The 12,013-nt window shown below is 38.4% G+C and overlaps 1 protein-coding gene across 2 annotated transcripts in view; it reads right to left on the bottom strand.

Moving 5' to 3' along the window:
* Positions 1 to 12,013, bottom strand: part of FAF2 (Fas associated factor family member 2) — a 57,074-nt gene that overhangs the window by 22,713 nt on the left and 22,348 nt on the right. For both annotated transcript variants that reach the window (XM_029217200.1, XM_029217201.1), the window contains one exon: positions 1,006 to 1,074. In XM_029217200.1, the coding sequence (XP_029073033.1) occupies positions 1,006 to 1,074 (69 nt within the window). The remainder of the gene's footprint in view (positions 1 to 1,005; positions 1,075 to 12,013) is intronic.

Here is a 12,013-nt window from a genome sequence, read left to right as displayed (position 1 = left end):
GAAGAATCAATAAATATTTGAGAGCCTAAGACGTACTAGGATCAAATTTATATGCTGGGAATACAGTAGTTAACAAAACCAAAAGAACTCTGCTCTCATGGAGCTTATTACATTCTAGTAGTTCTATCTCAAAATAATAACGTAACCAGCAACATACCTGATAATAAAACATCACAGGCATTATAGTGAGGACAAGATGTCTGCTATTACCATTATTAATTGAGACTGCTCTGAAGTTCTAGCCAATTCAATATCAAAAAAAACGAAAGATCCATATACTGAAAAAAAAATCATGCAGTTGCAGATGACACAACTATCTAGAAAATCCAAAAGAATAAATTATAAAATATGTAAGAAAAAGGTTCACATGATGGTATCTTGTTACAAATCAAATATTTAAAAACCAGTATTTTTCTCGAAGAGTAATTAAGAAAAAATAAAGAGAGAGGGACACTATACTGAGAGATTTGGTCACAATCTTTTCTATGATTTTATAAACTTTGATCATAAAATTCACCTTTCTCACAAATTTATTTTTAAAGACTAAAGAGCTGTAAATTTGAAAAAACATCTATTGAGAGAAGATTCCTGCTGTGAAAAAAAATACGTGTCACCTGCCATCCACTGGCAATTCCACCCAGAAGCAGGCGTCCAAGACAGCCCTGCGTGGTGGCTGCAGGCTCCTTTGTGATAGCAAGACAGTAGAGAAAGGAAAAGCCTTAACAGGGCGGTGGGGTTTTTTAATGGTATACTCATAGAGGAGACCTGCTATACAGGATGAATGAACCAAGCTGAAATGTATCCAAAATGGATAATCTCAAAACTTAACATGGATTGCAAAAGGAGGGACTTTGCAGAAAAGGTACAGTTTGTTACCTTTCACAAAAATTTTCAGACATTCATAAAAAAACAAAGAAACAAACAAAAAAAACACGTGTCTTTGAGATCTGTTATCATACCAGGGAAAAAGAAATATAAGTAAGCTCACAATGAATCCTATTATACCTCTATGTTCCAGTTATGCTGTTCCAAGGTATGGCGACATTGATCCATAGATTCTATGCCAGTCAGATCCTGAAAGATTAAAAACAAAAAGTTACTTAGGGAAAAACCAACAGTACATATTGGATATTTTTACTCCTAATAGAATACTTATGAATACCGCTGGGAAAATAAAGTTTTGAAGGCAGATATTCAAGTATGGTAAAATGTCACTATTCAGAATTTATTCAGTCAGTTATTGTAGATGTTACTCCCATACAACAAAAAAAAAAATGAAAATTCCTTGTCTTTTAAAACTTCAAGGCTTTCAAGACTACTTGATCAAAATCAATATTCTCTCAAATTCAAGTTTAAAAAATGAAAGACTTCTTCAACCTCTGCGCCCAGCAAAATAGTCTTTAATGCTAAACATCTATTGTTTATCATACTGATATAAAAATGCAGGTTTTCTGCAAATGTAATGCCTTTCACTAACTTACATCATTTTACCTATTAGCTTATAATGCAAAATGTGTAAAACTTTTTATCAAAGGAAGTCTGTAATTCAGATGCTTCCCTCCAATATGTACTTTCCCTACTCCCTTCTCCTTGTACTATTCTTAGGTTTCACTTTGTCTATGACCAAATTTCCTTCTCTGGCTCTTCTCCTATCCCCTCTAAATGTAGAAATTTCCCTAAGGATGTGTCCTTGGCTTTTGCCTCTTCCTGGCAATCCTCAATGACCCTTTCTACTCAAATGACTCATAAATTTCTGGACCTGTCACCTTTTCTGAAGTTTAGCAACACGTTTCCAATAGCCTATTCAACATTTCTACCTAGATGTGGCACCAGTACCACAAATGCATCATTTAAAACCACTGTATGTGTTAATGACATCACCACCTTCCAAAATATACAGGCAAATATGACATCTGGAACCTCAGCCTCATTTTTGAGTACTCTATCCCTTGAACTACATACTTCATCAGTAATCAAGTTCTGACTGTTTTCTATATCTATAATCACATTTCCATTCCCTGAGCCGGCATCTTCAATCAAGCTTTAATGACACCTCAAGTGAATTGTCAAAATAATTAATTTCTCCTCCTCTTTCTAACTCTTCCCCACCTCCCCTGGTCTCCCCACTCCCCTGTGTGTGTGTTATTTCTCTGCTCAAAAGTTTTCAGCTGACTGGATAATAAAATCCAAAATCCTTAGCTTGGCATTCAATTGTTTCTATAATGTGGCCCCAACCTAGCTTTCTACATTATTTTCTATTTCCCTTTAGGTGTCCGATACTCAACAAATCTAACAGCTTACGTGTACACCTAATGACCAGAATTTCCACAGAGCTAAATTCTAGCCTTCCTTCAAGGTCTAATACAAAAGCCAAACCCATCCATCCATCCTTTCATGCAACACATGTCTACTGTTTATTTCCTATTCTGTGTATTACTTACTATGTCCAGGGATATAGGGATGAATACAATACAGCCTCTATCCTCAAGAAATTCCTCTTAATAACCAGCAAGCAACAGGAAAAAGAGATTGATCTCAACCTGCTAAGAATGTCGTAACATGTACTGGTGAGTTAGGAGCCTGAGATTCTCACTTTGGTTCTGTGCCCTGTGATCAGTGACCAAACATGTTTTAATTCTAGCTTCCTTTATGTACAACGTGAGGGATTTAATTTGGACTATTTGACTATCCTTTCCAAAGCTTAGAAGAAAAAAACCAAAAACTGAACTTTGCATTCTTTAGGTATGCAGTTGTTTATTTTTTTTAATTACACAAGTAGTATAAAAACTTTGCTTTTTTCTTTAAACTGAACTATTTATTTATTTATGGCTGCGTTGGTTCTTTGTTGCTGCGTGCCGGCTTTCTCTAGTTGCGGCGAGTGGGGGCTACACTTCGTTGCGGTGCGTAGGCTTCTCATTGTGGTGGCTTCTCTCGTTGTGGAGCACAGGCTCTAGGTGTGCAGGCTTCAGTAGTTGTGGCTTACGGGCTCAGTAGTTGTGGTTTGTGGGGTCTAGAGAGCAGGCTCAGTATTTGTGGTGCATGGGCTTAGTTGCTCCGTGGCACATGGGATGTTCCTGGACCAGGGCTCGAACCCGTGTCCCCTGCATTGGCAGGCGGATTCTTAACCACTGTGACACCAGGGAAGTCCCTGCTAATATATTTTTATGTTTAAAATACTACAAAATTTTCAATACTGCAATTGGAAAAGCTCTGTTAAGAACTCTAGAGCTCTATTAAGAACCACTGGCTTTGACAGCTCTGACAATGTGGATTTTTTCCTGACCCCCGCGGGCCTCTTACCAGTTTGGCTATTGCCTTCTGGCTTATAATAGGATCGCCTTTAACTTTTGATTTCCTTACAGCCCATTGCAGATAACTGGGATGTCCAGGGTTCCACTCCCTCTCTGTACATTCTCTTTAAGAACTGGACTTTACTTTTACCTTCTTCTCAGGGTATGAATGACTACTCTGTCTTTACCAAAAATGTTTTCTACCTCTCTTATGAACCTATTATTTTCTATCAGCTATTATGACTATTTACACTCATTCTACTGCCTTATCAGAGGATGCATGCTCCTTAAGAGCAGTGTCTGTGATTCATCTCTATATAACGCTCCCCAGTACCTACACACAGTTAAGGGCTTAAAAGGCTGCAGAAAAAGTCTGTCCGAGTTAAAAAGACCTTTTAGTATAAGCTTCAATAACCATAGCTACTAAAGTGAAATCCTCTAGAAAATGTCACCAAAACTCATTGTACATTAATACCCTGGGGTTTTAATTAAACTCCATCTAGTCAGAACTAGATGCTAAGCTGGCTGTTAAAAATACATATTTGCGGAATCTTCCTGGAGATCAATAAGTCAGGGATGGAGCCAAGGAATCAGTGGGTTTTTTGAAAAGCTCCTCAGTTGATTCTAATGTACAGCCAGGCCAGGAAATCCATGGTACTGTACAATTCTAAGTGGGACCAGAGATTATACGTCACTTATTAAAATAACTTTTTAAAAAAGGGGTTATGAACACTGTAGGAGAGAACAATCAGGGTAACTGCACATCTTCAGTATACTGAAATACTTAACCTAATGCAAGCAAAACCCTTTTATTGTATAAGTAGTGAATCAGGGTAAACTAGAAGCCCAACTTGAATAAGCCTGCTTTTCAGTCACTACTGATGAGTATTAAAAACATGCACTAGCAATATGCTAGGAAAGGACTATTCATGTATCAACAAATATTCACTGATCTGGTATTCTAGATATCCCGGATACAAATACAGTCCCTGCACTCATTAGGCTTGTATCCTACTAGAGAGAGACTGAGCAAAACCAACCACACACATAGAGAAAATAAATGAACAAAAATTTAGGCTGGGGGATTCCTTAGGATAGGGTGCTCAAAGAAGGACTCTCCAAGGAGATAACATTTCAGGAGAGGCCTGATGAAAGATAAGGGTCCAGTCATGGGAAAATATGTGGGAAGACTATTCCAGGCAGAAGGACAAATGCAAAAACTCTGAGACAAATGGATACATGACACTATGCATTTGTCAAAACCCACAGAACTTTACAGCAGAGTGAACCTTAATGTACAGAAATTTAAAAAATAATTTAGAAGGTGAGAGGATCCCAGGATGGAACACAGACTGTGACAAAATAATGGTATTAAAAATATATGAAACAACCTCACTGAATGGGGTGGGAGGAAAAGGTGTTAACCTAAAACTCTGGAAATGAGTGAAGTCTGTAAGACTAAAGGCAAAAGGAACTGCACACAAGCACTGTGCTCTAGCTGACAGAGTTGGTTCACCGTATATGTTCATTCTGAAGCACGATATCCATATACTTATACTGGAAATGAACAATAAAACAGAGAGTGGGAGCCAGTTTTCTCACTGTTGAAGTGGGAAGTTACAGATAGTCGAGAGGAGAAGGCTGGAATGATCCATGTGGGTGAGAGTTGGAAACATCTGAATCAACTCATTTTTAAGTTTAATTTAGACAGATGGCTGCACACAGAACTAGTTAGCTTAGTATACACATATGTATATCTTTGCTCTATCAGCTGAGAGGGCCTAGAGGCAACAACACACACCCCAATAGCAAGCACACATAATGCCCAGATTCTGGTTTATAATACTGTTCTCCAATAAAAGGAACCAGGTTCCTTGGAGAAATGGCTAATTCTAGGACTGGAGCAAAAAATACACAAGATGAGCCTGGAGAATCCTCTAGTTCCAGAAAGTAAAGGAGTGCTCAAAAAACCCCATAATGATGGGAATATATCAAAGTGATACAGGAATCAACTGAAAGAGCTCCCAATGGCCAAAGCTGGTAACAATTTGAGCAAGAAAATAAAGTAGTAATAGGTTATAATCCAAAGTACAAAATAAACATCCTTGAGTCCATATGAACAGAAATACATGACTGAATAAATAAATAAATGGGGGAGAATAGACAAATCCTGTGCAGAATTCCAAATAACTATGTAGATAGATACTTTGCCTTCTAGGAGGTGGAACATAACTCTTCACTCCTTAGGTATGTATGGGCTGTGCATAGTGACTTCCTTCCAAAGAGTACAGTACGGAAAAGGAGGAAAAAAGATTAACTTCATAGTGGAGAAACCTGACAAACACTACCTGAGCAAGATGATCAAGGTCAATATCAATAGTGATAAATCCTGTTGATAATATGTACCCTTGATAAAATGTAATGAAAAGGCACTTTACCTCTGTGGTCTTCCTCCCCAAACCCCAAACTCCAGCCTCATCATGAGAAAAACATCACAAAAATCCCAACTGAGGGACAACCCACAAAATACATGACCAGTGCTCCTCAAACTGTCAAGGTCATCAAAAACCAGGAAGAGTCTGAGAAACTGTCACAGGCAAGAGGAGCCTAAGAAGGCACAGTCACTAAATGTAAGGTGGGATCCCAGAACAGAAAAAGGACATTAGGTAAAAACTAAAGAAATCGGAATAAAGTGTGGACTTTAGTTAATAATAATGCAATAATACTGGTTCATTAATTGTGACAAATGTACCAAACTAGTATGTAAGATGTTAATAAGGAACACTGAGTGAAGGTATATGGGAAGTCTGCATACTATTTTTAAAAGTTTTCTGTAAATCTAAATCTATTCTAAAATAAAAGGTTTATTTAAAAAGTGGAAAAACAGGACTTCCTGGTGGCACAGTGGTTAACAATCCGCTTGCCAATGCATGGGCCACGGGTTCGAGCCCTGGTCCAGGAAGATCCCACATGCTGTGGAGCAACTAAGCCTGTGCACCACAACTACTGAACCTGCGCTCTAGAGCCTGCGAGCCACAACTACTGAGCCCACGTGCCACAACTAATGAAGCCTGTGCACCTAGAGCCCATGCTTCATAACAAGAGAAGCCACTGCAATGAGAAGCCCACGCACCGCAACGAAAAGTAGCTCCCGCTCACCCCAACTAGAGAAAGCCTGTGCGCAACGAAGACCCAACACAGCCAAAAAAAAAAGTGGAAAAACAAAACAAAACTGGGGTGGGAGAGACACATCTGAGACAGAACAAGCTTGGCAAGTTGGCAGATAAGGTCTGAGAAGTAGGCAGGGTAGGGAAAGTTCATCTAGGGTCGTGTTTCTCAACCCTGCTTGCACATCAGAAGCATCCGAGGGGAATCTACAGCTATCTAGACACCTCCCCCCCACAAAAGCAATTTAATCAGATTCTCTGAATATGCAGGCTAGGCACAGGTAAATTTTTTCCTGGAAGGGAAGGAGCTTCCAGCTGAGTCTAATGTACAGTCAGAGTTGAGAATCACTAACCCAGAGCCTTACTTCTAAGTTCAGCAGGAGTGTCATGACCATATGTAGCCAGTCATTCTGGCTGCTTTGTGAATTAATTGTAGAGGGCATGACAGAGAGCAAGAAGCAGCAAGGAGACTATACAGGAATCCTAGGGAAAGAGAATGCTGGTTTAGCATAGGATCGTAGCAGTGAAAAGGGAAAGAAGAGGATAGATTGAGGTTATATTGTAAAGACAGAGCCAAGAAGATTGGATAATATGTGGAAGTAGAAGAGAAATATTAAGATACAGTGTTCAAAAAAATTAGGAGGAAAAGTGGAAACAGACCGCCAAAGATGAATGCGCTCTTATTCATTATATCATGATGCTAAATGCATCGTGCGGGAATGGATTTCCTGACCTCAAAGCTAGCCAACAGGATCCAAAAATGAAAAACATGCCGAACTCATCTGGCACTCACTGTCTGAAAACAGATGTAACTCATAACCTAGACATGGGTTGGCTACCTGGGTTTTCTCTCAGTTTTGTACTTTAAAAAACCTAGTATAAGTTAGGTTAAGACAGTTTAAATACTAGAGAAAGATGAGGAAGGGAGAGGTTTCCCTGTGGTCACAACTACTACCACTTCCCTGTATTCCAAGAAAAGGATTTAGAGTTTTGATTCAATCTCCTTTCCAAACTTAAAAACAAACAGACAAAAACAAACATACAGGGGGAACTGATTAATGGTCTTTGCTTCTCCTTTCTAGACTGTAAGCATCTTGACAAAAATCCATTCACCTTCGCTTTCTGATCTTCGTAGGACTCTTCTGGTGTTTTCTCTCCTGGCTTGGGAACCAATCTTTCCACCCCATTCTTTCCACTAACCAGCCGCACCTTTCACACATCACTGCATACAGTCAAGGTTTGGGGAGATTTCTCAATTTTCTCTTCTCCATGAGAGTCTTCTCTCCAGGATATGTACAAATTTGAGCATTCTTACTTATTATACCAAGTACTCCTTTATGCATTAGTCTCCCTACCCATTTTAATGATTATATAATATTCTAATTGGCTAAAACAATTTACATATAGATTTTGCAACTGCTTCTGATGTTCTGCTATTAAAACAGCACTTTGATGAACATTTCTGTTTATAAAGTTTCTCTGTACTTAGGCTTTTACCCCTTAGGATCCAGTTAAAATTATGGGCCAAGGAATATACATTTTTTTCCCCCACATTCTCAGTTTTCCCTGAGAGGAATATACATATTTTTATGTTCTTGATACATACTGCTAAAATGCACTTTAAAAAGACTATTCCAATTTACATTGAATAGGGCTGGTTTCAATGTGAGTCAAAAACTAAATATGTGTCAAGCCAATAGTCATTTCAGTGCCAATTAAGCTTTGCAATGCCAGCTTTGTTCAAAAAGAAAGAATATTACAGGTTTGGCTGGAGACACTGTATTAGCTTTGCTACCAATTCTCTCCTCAGCAATAACATGTTTGGCTATAAGCACTTACAGAAGAGAGATGAAACACAGAAGTTGAGGGAATTTTATATTTAATAACCTCAGTCATTGGTTTCAAGCTCCTCCCAAACTAATTTCTTTAGAACTCAGCAGGCTGTAATTCTTTTAATAGGAACTTTCTTTTGAAAAGAGAACCCATTTATCTCTATATCCCCTAGACCTAGTGTAGTGCCTTAGCATACAGTAGAAAATGTTTAAATGAACATCTTGCCCTCACGCCAATGATCAACTTTTACTTCTTTATCTCTCTCTAGTTTTTAAACATTGTTCTTTTCGTTATTACTCATTTATTCCTACTTTGTGTAAGCAACTATACAGTTTCCTCAACAATCCCATGAGATAGTGCCATCATACCCATTATCAGTTGAGAATATCGAGACTCTTTAAAAAGAATTATGTGGAAGACACCGCGCACTAATTCAGGTACACGGTAAGTGATCAATAAAGGTTAGCTAAATCTGTAATTTCACCTAACTGGCCTGCTCTTCAGAACTCTGGTTTACATTTAGATCTACTGACATCTGAGGTGATCTGAGATGGTGCTGGACAAAAGAGCTTCAAGGAGTAGAAAGTTTAACTTTGGCACCTCCTTCTCCCTCTAATCTTTCAGGACCAGTGTGTACCACAAATCCCCTATTCAGGCAGGCCCATCCAAGTCTGTCTCACTGAGAAATATCCCTTGTTCCAAGATGATCTCTCCCTTCCGCCTCCCCTCAAAGCTCTCAAAGCTAACTCCTCTTCAATGAATTGCCCTCCCAAGGATTTAGCATAATGTTACATTTAGTTACATCAATTTACACAAATGTAACAGACTGACAGCATTAGTAGGAGAAAGGAAGTACTTACCTTTAGGGCAAAAAAGACCCAGAACCCCAATCAATCTCTAACTAGCAAAATGCATAGGGGAGATTGGAGGGATGTGCGTGAACCATTCTATATCCTTCTCCTATTCCAACCTTAGTCTAACTTCCTCCTCCCAAATCAGATGACAGTAGGATGTCAACACCACTTGGCAACCTACATCTGAAATATTGTGATCCTCAATCTATCTCTTGCTGAAGCATAACTGAAGGAAGGTACCACAAACAACAGACGTACAGTGTTGTAACCAGATGTCTCATTCGACTATTTGGATAGGGATTGGGTAATGAGTTAATCACTCTACAATAATCACTAGAGTGCTTACCTAAGAAGTGTTTCTTTCCACCTCATCTGTTTATTATACTAACAAACACTGCAGGAGGCTGAGTTGAAATCTAAGTACTCTCTAAATTCCACTTGGCTTGTTGGCTCTAGCTTGTTGAGGATGCATATTTTAACTTGTTTTCAGTTTTTCCCAGAGAGAAACTTGGGAAAAAGCAGAGATCTTTGTTCTCTCTTTCCTGCAACATAAATAGCTTTGCTTTATGCAATAAGCAGTATGCTCTCACTAGTAGTGGCAGGAGAAATGGAATTTGAAGTCCTTTAAGGAAGTAAAGTGATCACACCTCGGCTCTAATCTGTAACTAAAGCTCTTACACTCAGATCTTTATTATTCACATTTAATTACTGATTTACCAAATTAAATACCAGCGGCTTCCATTTCCTAAGCACCTATTACTATGTAATAGGCAATGCAAGTTATAAAGCCCTCATTTTCACCGAGAAACCCAAGGATTCAAGAGGTTATATACTTTGTGTAAGAATATCCTTGTTTAAGAATAATGATAAGTGGTGGAGCCAAGACTGAAACCTAGAATAACTATGTCCAAAGTCCAGGTTGTCTCCTATGCTATACTGCCTCCCATTATTTAACTAACTCATCTTAGAAAACAAGAAGTTTTCAATAAATTCTCAATTTGGAAAATTTCAACAAAATTTTCGTTCAACTGAGAATAAAACATCTGGAATTCTTCCAATTTTCACATTAAAGAGTAAAGATAAATTGAGGACAATATTTCAAACCCTCATTTTGCATAAAAGGAAACTGAGGCTTAGCAAAGTGAACAAGCTTTCTCAAGTCACAGAGCATGAGGGTGGCAGAACTGTCCAGTCTTCTTATTCCCAGTCTCTTCTATCATCACTGTACCTACCGGTAGCTAAGAAACAGCTCATAGATGTACATAAAATTTTTCTCCTTTATGCCCAGGGTCAACAATTAAGTTTTGTTCTTTTGAGTTTGGTGTCAAATAAGACTGGAAAATGCTGCTTATCAAATCCCCTTTCTGGAAATTCCCAATACATCTTTTAAAGGCTTTGAAAAGTCCTGCCTTTATTTAAAAAGAAAAAAAATTTTAACTTCACCTAAAGGAAGGTCTTATCCAAGCAATTAAGAGTAGGTGGAATAAGTGGTGGACCTTTGTTGGAAATTTAGAAGACACCAGAATCTTGAATAATCCTTCATTCTAATTCTACTAGCTGGGTGAACTTAGGCATCTTTCTGAGGTTCAGTTTCTTTTTTTTTTTTTTTTTAATTTATTTTTGGCTGTGTTGGGCCTTTGTCGCTGTGCAGGGGCTTTCCCTAGTCGCGGCAAGCAGGGGCTACTCTTTGTTGTGGTGCGCGGGCTTCTCACTGCGGTGGCTATTCTTGTTGAGGAGCATGGGCTCTAGGTGCGTGGGCTTCAGCAGTTGTGACACACAGGCTCAGTAGTTGTCGCTCGCGGGCTCTAGAGCGTGGGCTCAGTAGTTGTGGTGCATGGGCTTAGTTGCTCCGTGGCACGTGGGATCTTCCTGGACCAGGGATCGAACCCGTATCCCCTGCATTGGCAGGCGGATTCTTAACCATTGCGCCACCAGGGAAGTCACGAGGTTGTTTCCTTATTGATAAAATGTAAATTAAAATACTAATTAACCCACTGGGTTGTAAAGATTAAGTGTAGAATGCTCAATTTAGCTATTATTTTTAAGAAACATGAAGGAAACATTAAAAATGAGAATGTTATAATGAAACTATACTTAGTTCATGTGGACAAGGAAGACATCTGTACATCAACTAAGATGACCATGTGGATTTTTTCCCTTCATTATTTAATGTGGAGTATTACACGGATAGAATTTCATACGTTGAAGCATTCTTGGCATTCCAGAGATAAATCCCACTTGGTTATGGTGTATAATCCTTTTAATATGCTGCTGAATTCAGTTTGCTAGTATTTGGTCGAGGATTTTTGCATTAATGTTTATAAGGGATATTGGTCTGTAGTTTTTTAGCAGTATCTGGGTATGGCGGTAACGCTGGCTTCAAAGAATGAGTTAGAAAGTGTTCCCTCCTTTTCAATGTTTTAAAAAAGTTGGAGAAGGACTGGAATTAGTTCTTTAAATTTGTTTGGTAGAATTCACCAGTGAAGCCATCAGGTTCAAGGCATTTCTTTGTTGGGAGATTTTTGATTATGGATTCAATCTCCTTACTGGTTATAGGTCTATTCAGATTTTCTATTTCTTTGTGATTTAGTCTTGGTAGGTTTTGTATTTCTAGGAATTTGTCTATCTCATCTAGGTTATCATTTTTTGGCATACAATTTTTCACAGTACTCTCTTCTAATCATTTTTTCCTTCTGTAGAATTGGTAATAACGTCTCCATTTTCATTTCTGTTTAGTAATCTGAATCTTTTCTTTTTCTTAGTCCACCTAGCTAAAGGTTTGTCAATTTTGTTGATTTCAAAGAACCGATTTTTGGTTTCACTGATTTTTCTATTCTCTGTGTTGTTTACCTAGGCTCTGTTCCTTATA

This window comes from Monodon monoceros, unplaced genomic scaffold (assembly GCF_005190385.1).
Source record: "Monodon monoceros isolate NGI ecotype Baffin Bay Population unplaced genomic scaffold, NGI_Narwhal_1 Super_Scaffold_12, whole genome shotgun sequence".
Taxonomy (NCBI): Eukaryota; Metazoa; Chordata; class Mammalia; order Artiodactyla; family Monodontidae; genus Monodon; species Monodon monoceros.
This window is presented reverse-complemented; position numbering and strand designations above follow the sequence as displayed.